Below are 8,697 nucleotides of genomic sequence, written 5' to 3'. Positions count from 1 at the left end.
TAACCGTGAATGACAGGCAGCTGAGGTTCTCCAGCCTTGGCTTGTGAACTTGATGCAGATGTGAACAGTCACTGCCTTGCTGCCCAAGAGAGTTGTAGCTGCCCACTGGAGGCTGCCCTTCCCCCACTGGGTCTCCCCCCTCCCCCACCCCTTCCCCCCACCCCTGCTAGCCTCTTAAGACTGTATTATTTCAGTATGAAAAATCAAGGCCAGGTCATCTCAAAAGAGAGGCCCAGCTCCAGAGGCCAAAATGGAGCCTGCAAGGCTTATCCTTGACACCCAGCATGCCTTCAAACTGTGTCCTCCAAGAAGCTGACAGGACCCACTGGGTGCATTTGAGGCACTGAGAGCTGGTAGCATCTACCTCCATTCACATAGAGAGATGCTGACTGCTGAAGGGCTCACTTGATCTACTTGTGGTGCCCACTTTCCTTTGGAGTCAGTGTCTCCCCAGAGACGTGTATGGCGAGGAATCTGGAAGAAGATTCCTCAGACTATGAAAATACCCATTTTAAAGTGGGTCTCTTCCCTTTTCAGGAGGTTAGCCTGACATTTCTAGCCAGGAGGAGTAGCCTTATAAGAATACAGTGTCGACTGAGCAGTGGTGGCGCACGCCTTTAATCCTAGCACTTGGGAGGCAGAGGCAGGTGGATTTTTGAGTTTGAGGCCAGCCTGGTCTACAGAGTGAATTCCAGGACAGCCAGGGCTATACAGAGAACCCCTGTCTTGAGAAAAAAAAGAGAGGGGGGGAGAGAGAGAGAAAGAGAGAGAGAGAGAAAGAGAGAGAGAAAGAGAGAGAGAGAGAGAGAAGGAACGGTGTAGAGGGCAGAAAGACCTCTGGTTTCCCCAAATCTTCAACCCTAGGCACCCGGCAGTGGTGCATTCTGTTGATGGTGACAGCAGACCCAGAAGCCTCACCCTCCCTCCTGAGAAAGCTGTGGCAGGTTGTTGGAGAGATGGGGGGACCCACACGTGTAATATTGCCTCCCACCAACAGGGAGAGCCACAGAGAGGTGGAGACTTATTCCGAGGCCCAGACAGACATGCGTCACCCACCATTAACCATAGCTAGACTGACGCATGCCCTGTCACGGCGCTGCTCCTCATTTGCCCACCCAGTAGAGAAGCACTTATGTACTCTGACAGACATTCATTTGTTGAGGGTGCATGCCTCTCTGGGGGAGGGGGCTCACTGTTCCCCAAACATGCCAAAGGAAGGGAGGCACCAAACCTACCCCATCACTAGAGCAGAGCTAGGTTAAGTGGTGCAGCCAGGCAGGTGCTCTATTCAGTACTTAACCATTACTCCAGTAAGCAGGGGACCGAGAACCCAGGGATAGCACAGGGCTGGGTACAGGGACCCAACAGAAAGGACACAAAGGCGAGCAGGCCAGGTTAGGTGTAGAGTGATGAGAGGAGGTAAGATGAGAAAGAGGGGGACCGCAAAGCTGGAGTGTGGGGCAACAAAGAGAGACAGAATACATCAGGGCCATTAACAGCAAGAACTGCCTCTCAGCCAGCAGCACTGGCTGGCCTGACCACTGGGGTGGGCGTAAATGGGAACAGAACGAAGCAGGTAAATGAGAGCGTGTGCTGCACTAGGGGCTCCATCCTCCGAGACATGAAAATATACACACCCATGCATGACACATGTATCTGAAACCCCTATGCAGACCCAAGGAGGGTGAGAGAGGCCCTTCTTCCTAAAACCAAAGTCCCCGTCCTCCCTCGAGTGCTAACTCCTCTACCCTTTGCAGTCTAATGGCTTGGTTCATTTCACCTGATGGCAGACAGCCACGCTGCCAGAGCGATCACAGGGATAACAGCCACCAGATTCTAAACCTGCATTTGATTAAAACCGAGCAGTTTGAGAAGCTGAGCCCTCTTCCCACGGCGCCACACTCAGGAGGGTGTTCTTGATCACTGAGGGCCCTCCCCTCAGAAGGCATGTTATCCCAGGACCGTGAGACGGATAGTCCTACATGAAAATCCACCTGTATCAGTGTCCTCCTAGCCTGGCCACTCTGGTCCAAGCAAAGGTTAAGGGATGCCACTCAGCCCTGAGAGCCCATCGAGCCCTGTGGCCCCAGCAGCAGCCCCAGCCTTTTATGCCAGTTTAACAAAAGCCCTAACTCAGAACCAGCTCAGTCACTGGGAGGGGTCTACAAGAGTCCCTTTCCTCCCCCTCCAAGGATCAATAGATATCTGCATCCGTGGGACCAGGGCAGCTGAAGGGCGCTGCCTGTCATGGCAAATCCTCCTGGATGTCACACATTCGTCACCTACACCCAAGAGCCGCAGCCCCTCTCTCGACCCCTAATTATGGTTTGCAAGACATGTTCCAAACCCCCGAATTAGCTCCAACTACACCAACAAGGGAAGAGTGTCCAGCTGGAAATGTGCGGCTGTAGTCACACCCTCCTAACATCTTCTGGCTGAAAGCAGAGGGCCAGGTCTACACTGAAGGCAGGGTCTTACATCGTCCTAAAGGAGTCCCAGTCACTGTGGGAGGCAGTGCATGCATAGGGAAGGGGAGAGAGGTCAGAAGAGGTAGAAAGAGACGACTACTTAAACCTTCACTCAAGGAGCTGGGAAATGGCTAGGAAAGAAAAAAAAAGTGGCTTGGCTTTGAGAGAAAAAAAAAAAGAACAATAAAAAAAACCATGCTTTTGCTCTTTTTAAACACTGTAGTTTCAATCCAGTCTCATCACAGCAAATGAAAGACAATACCACAACCGACCAAGCCTTGAACTTCCCTACACTCTCCCGTCCACTCGTGAAAAATCCAGACAGCTGACAGAGGACACGTCCATCCGTGCGGCACCTGTAATTTGCCAACTGATCACCCTTCTGAACACGGCTGGGCTGTGTGAGGAGAGCGATGATAAGAAGAGGACGGGGAGACAGACTCCGAGCCCTGCTTCATCTGAGTTTGTTTTTTTCCTCATCTGGGAGAACCTACCAGCTGAAGTAGGCAGGCTCTGTGGCAGAACCGGGGTCTCCTACCCAAGGGCAGAACTGCTCTTATGACGCAGACTAGTCGGGCTCTTTTCTGATGCCAGACCCTTTCTTCTTGTGCCCAAACCTAGGCCAGGACATTCGTGAAGGAGTCTGGGGACAGGTGGCTCCTCAAAGCCGAGGACAGAAAACAGAAGCACGGTGGTTGCCATGCCCCAAAGGCTGTCTGGACACTGGCATATGGCTAAGGCATGGTGTCAAGAAACAGATGTTGTCCTAAAGGCCACATTGCAGAATACTCACTCCTTATCCAGACACATCTGCCCGACTTTGCCAGCTCTTGGGGAAGGTGAGGAGGCTCAGACTGACCATAACCACTAGCAAAAGCTGGCAGAACCTGGAAATGCTATTACCCAGTTGGCAGCAGGAGCGACAGTGTCAGCATCAGGAGCAGGCAGGGGTCCTCCCCATTATTCACCTTCTGACCCAACCCCAGCACCTTCACCTCCTTATTGAGCTCTCCAGGGATGGCCCCTCAGGTGGGCGACCGAGAACAGGTGACATTGACCAAAGCAAGAAGGTGCTGGCACCCTCTGCATCCAGTATCGCGCCCCCCCCCCGAAGAAAATGGCTCAAGAAGACAGGTGTGGATGTAACCCCACGTCTGACTCTAAAACGCCAGGTTCCCACCAGGAATAAAACACAGGGCAGATGCCTGACTCCAAGTCTACCGGGCAGGGGTCGCTGGCCATTCTCTAGACCAACCCCCAGGTTCCTCTATCGCCGGACAGTGGGAGGAGTATCAGCTGGCAGACTCGACCCCCCCTCCCGCCCCATCCCTAAGCTTGAAGACGTTTTTGCTCTGTCCCGTTGCGGGGGGTGGGGTGGGGGCGGTCTATGGGAAGCAGGGGCACCGCAAGGAAGTTTCGCGACGCAGCCAGAAGCTCCGGGACCCTGGCTGCCAGCCCATAGGGGTTTGTAGCCTCCACCTTCACTTGCAGCATGCCATGGGAACCAGAGCCCCCGCCCGGACACCCGGAGTGGAGAGTGGAGGGGCAGACGCAGGTTGAGGGGCGCAAGGGAGCGCGGGGCTCCGCGGGCCACTTACGTGTGCTGCTGGGGAAAGCTGTAGGCAGAGGCGCCGGGGGCGGCGAGCAGCGGTAAAAGCAGCAGAGGCGGCAGCAAGAGCAAGAGCGGCCGTGCGGGCCCGGACGCTGGGCCCCGGGGGTCAGGGCAGGGCCGGGGGCCGCGACCGGGCCAGGGGCGAGCGGTCCGCACCGGGCCGGGCCAAGAAGCGCCGCAGGTCCGAGCCGGCACCGCCATGTTTCCATTCAAGATGCGGCGCCGCGGGGAGGAGGGGGGGGGGACGGCGGTGGCGGCGGCGGGATGCAGGGGGGGGGGGCGCGGGCGGCGGGCTGCGGGCGGCAAGCCGGCCTCTTCTCCACCTCCCTCTCCGCTCGGGGCCTCCGGGGCTGCCCTGGTCGCAGCGCCTCTGCGGGCTGCGCGTACCGATCTCCCCGCCGCGCTGGCTCCAAGCGCTTTGGAGCGCCTGGCCCGGGACCTGCGCTCAAATAGCGGCCGCCGCCAACCTGCCGGCGCCGCCCTCCCCTGTCGCTCCCTCCCTCCCTCTCTCCCTCCCTCCCTCCCTCTCCTTGGCCGGCCCGCCTCCGCGCGCCCCCGCCGCGGCCACGCGCCCGCCTGTGCCCGCGCGCCCCTCGTCCCCGTTCACCCCCGAGCCTGCCCTGCTGGCTCGCGCAAACGATCCGAATCCAAGCTCGCGAGTCCTGAGCCCCAGCCGTGGTCCCAGCGCTCGGGGCACGTCCCCGCCCCCCACACCTCAGACCCGGGAACTCCTCTCGCCCCGTGAGTGGGAACTCTCCTAGGCAGTCGCACATATGACCCTTCTGGGGCTCGACCTTCAACAGGCTTAAGGCCCGGAGTCACAGGTTTAATGGTGGAATGGCAGGCGTCTGCAGACTACAGAGGAGGTTGGCAGTACTGTCACACCCACAGTAGCTCCAGCTACCTCAAGATTTCTTCCTGTGGGGATCGGGGTGGGGGTGGGGGTACGGGGGGGGTAGCCCTTGGCAGAAAAACGGATCTTGGCTCTCCTAGTTCCTTGGGAGGGAGTCTGAGGACAAGCACAGGGACCGAGGGAAGCAGGATACCCCAGCTCTTGCTTTGCTCCACTTTACTGCCCAGCCAGCACGTGCTGCGGATCCCAAGCCCCAGCTCCCTGGACTTGCACAGCCTCTGGTCAGACTAGTCTAGAGGCAGGAAGCTCTGTCTGGCATAAACCTCTCATCTTTGTCCTGGTGGGCCCTGGCACCTCCCTGCTGTAGTTACAGCGATGAGGTGTGTATAGCATTCAGCTGTGTGGGCCACCTTCTCAGAGCCCGTCTTTTTCTTATGAATACCCCGTAGGTCTGCAGTGCCTTTTCCAGGATACAGTGAGAAAGGGATGAATGTCTGATAGCAGAAGCACTCACCGTTTCGAAGAGCATCCCAGGGAACTGCTCAAGTTGGCCCTTGAGCCTCACTTTGCCTCTACCTCCAACCCTGACCCACGCTGATGAGAACGGTCCCTGCCAGTCTCACACAGGACCCCTTTAGCAGTAGCTGTCCACAGATTCTGCCAAACAAGACGGTAAGGGCTTAGTAACTGCTGAGTGGCTGGGTTCAGAGATGCCCAGGGACTCTCATCTCATGCCTGGGTAGGTCACCCATCATCTACTCGTAGCAGACTTTTCAGAGAGAGGAGAAGAGAACAGTGGCCTCTGGGCTGAGGGGTACAGAGGTGGTATAGACTCAGGACAACTTCTACTTGATTTTCAATCCTGCTGTGGGCTTCCCATCTTTCCCCACTCCTATAAGTTAAGGCTGGACAAGAGCACATCTTCCTCTTCCCTTGATCTGAGTGAAGCTCCCTGGGGCCAGGTTCAGTATTTTATACTGAACACCATGAGGCTCCATCAATGATATCAAAGAGGCCCCTAGGTTCTGGGCTCCAAATAGTTTCTGGGACTTGGTGGTCAGGGAGGGCCTAGAGAACTATGGGAGGCTGCATCAGGCCAGCTCTACAGGGGGGCAAGCAGGGGTGTCACTGAGCCAGATGTGTAACTATGTCGAATACCCACCACTCCTTGTCCCCAGCTCTGGACAGAACAGTTCATCACCAGGACTGATAAAGAGAGTGTCCTGCACTGGAGTCAGTAAGCTTGGGCTGAGCACCCTCCTGTCCTGCTGACACCTGACCTAACATCTGTATCCCTCACGTGCAGGCAGGACTAACCTGAGGTGTCCGCAGCTCCTTCTGGGTGGGTACTTTCCCAAGGCAGACTACAATGTCCTGACACATGCCAGAGACAGGCTGGCTGACCTTTGATAAAAGATGCCAGTGCTGTCCTTGGAGAGCACCCGGGCCATCAAGCACCTGGGGCCAGTGGGCTCGGCAGTGAGTGGCTGGAGGTTAGGTACTCCAGTCTCAGCCTCTGCAGATGTGCACCTAATTGAGGCCGCTGGCGCCGAGGGAAAGGCGGGAGATTTTGGTTGACAGGCCGTTAAAGGAAGACAAATAAGGAGGGGAGGTAATTAAGAGTAAATGGGTAGTAAGAGTTTACACATTCCAACTTTGGAGGCTCACAATATTCTCGGCCTCCTGGCAGCTGTCTCCAGCCACAGGTTAAGATTTGGGGAGGGGAAATTGTGGCTTACCAGAGAATAAGATGTCCACAGCAGGCAGATGGGTTCAGCAGGAAACGGCTAATACCACCCACCTGGCCAAGGTGCCTATCCTGAGTGATATGGGATGGCAGGGGCATGTAAGATTGCAGTCAGCAGAAAGGAACCTATCCTTGCCAGGGACCCTGCAGGAGCCATCTCTATGTGTAAGCCTACAGGATGTCAGCTCAGTATCCAGAGAGGCTGACAGAGCTTTATGGAGAACCTACTATGAGCCAAGAAGGTCCTAGGCTCAGCCATACTGCCCAAGGGAAGAGGAAGCCTATCAGGAACGTTTCTCACGCCAGGGCAGTAAGGTTCCCACCCTAACCTGTCCTACCTCTAACTTCCCCTTACCCCTCAAGCCTGAGGACCTGACAGTAACCTGTTCAGTGAAAATCCTTACCCTGTGGCCTTACTCCTGCAGTTTCTTCTCCCCGGGGCATGGTCCTTCTTCTCTACCACTTGGACCCAGGATACTCATGAGCCCATCCAACTGCTTATGCCAAGAAGTACCTAGAAAAGTCTCTCCACGATTGGATGGGCCTCCCTATCTCTCCTGCTCCCTCCACAGTCACGCATACCTACAGTGGCTTCTGCGCTGGGGATCAGAAACACACCTATAAGTCCCTATTCAGGTCCTATATAGAATAGGGTATGGCCATTTCGGACGGCAAAGACATTTTGGGATAACAAATCAAACAGGCGGCAGGTTAAGGAGCCTGAGAGCCATGCCCGGGAAGAGTATCTGACCTGGGAAGGGGATGGATCAACTTTGCCAACAGGCATTACAGATTATATAGACAAGTCTACACTGTCTCTGTGAGCCTGTCTTCATCCACCTAGAGCCAAACAGGAGCCTTATCTGGCAGTAGGAATCTCAAAACCCAAAGCATGTAATATCCCGAGGGCAAGACTCAGCATTTAGCAAGTGCTTAATGAAGGAAGACGCAGGTTTCACACATCCCCTAGGAAGGGCAGGCGCTACACTGAGGCAAGTAGACGCTTCCTGCGAAATGAGGAGAGATTCCAGCTCAGGCTGGCAAGGTGAGCAGGGATATGCTCCCCAAAATGCTGTGGTCTAAGTAAGCGTGGGGCAGATGAACTATAACCTCCATATGTAACCAAAAGAGGGCCCCACCTCTGAATACAGTGGAGAAGGCTGGTTAATTCGGTAGAGCTAAGGCTTGATCCATGGTTCCTGGAAACTCCCTACTTAGTAGGGGGACACGACACACAGGAGAGACATGACGAACACGTCAAACATGCACGATGAGTTTAAAAACATGCAGATGATCAAACAGGACTATAATGATTCAGCACCGTGAGGACTGGGCAGCCAGGAGAGGCTTCCTAAAGGGAAGGACCCTAACACGGGTGGCCGTGTGCTAGAAAGAAGACAAAAGAGCATGCCTGGCAGACAGGCTGCGTAGAGCCTGAGAGAGGAGCCAGCCGGACTCTTTCTCCAAGGAAAGCATATGTAAGTCACCAAGTCTGAGCCCCTGGCAGAGACAGGAAGATGGACAGCGTGGTCTCATGGACAGCATGAAGTGAGTATGCTAAGATGTCAAGGCAGGAAGTCTACCATCACACCCGGGGCTCCAGGACCTCATCCATAAAGAAGGAAAGCAAAAATATGTCAATCATTGTACACGTTTAGGGAAGCCATATCTATGCTGCTTGTAACTGGGTTTATCCCAGCTCAGGTTCTGTATAGACAAACTTGGTTACACAGCCAGGGAGCTCCTGTCTTGGTTACATGTGTAGTCCTACAGCAGGTGTTCCTCAGTGAGATCTGGACCAATCTGCTCATGTTACACATGTGGAAAGTGAGGCTTAGGGAAAGGTGGGCTCATCCAGGGGTTCAGTAAACACAAAGATCCAAGGTCCTGACTGGATGTGGGTGAGGCTCAGTGATACAATGTTTCTCTCAGTGGTACAATGTTTCTTTGCCCATTATACAGCAAGGCCCTGAGTTCAATCTCACCACCACCACCACCACATGCACTCCTGCACACA

General features: G+C 55.2%; 1 protein-coding gene across 7 annotated transcripts in view; it reads right to left on the bottom strand.

Moving 5' to 3' along the window:
- Positions 1-4,566, bottom strand: part of Cacna2d2 (calcium voltage-gated channel auxiliary subunit alpha2delta 2) — a 133,221-nt gene extending 128,655 nt beyond the window's left edge. For all 7 annotated transcript variants that reach the window (XM_031343421.1, XM_031343424.1, XM_031343425.1 and 4 more), the window contains exon 1: positions 4,067-4,566. In XM_031343421.1, coding sequence (XP_031199281.1) covers positions 4,067-4,281 — 215 coding nt within the window. In that variant the 5' untranslated portion in view covers positions 4,282-4,566. The remainder of the gene's footprint in view (positions 1-4,066) is intronic.
- Positions 4,567-8,697: the final 4,131 nt, after the last annotated feature.

Source organism: Mastomys coucha, unplaced genomic scaffold (genome assembly GCF_008632895.1).
Source record: "Mastomys coucha isolate ucsf_1 unplaced genomic scaffold, UCSF_Mcou_1 pScaffold23, whole genome shotgun sequence".
In the NCBI taxonomy this organism is placed as follows: domain Eukaryota; kingdom Metazoa; phylum Chordata; class Mammalia; order Rodentia; family Muridae; genus Mastomys; species Mastomys coucha.
This window is presented reverse-complemented; position numbering and strand designations above follow the sequence as displayed.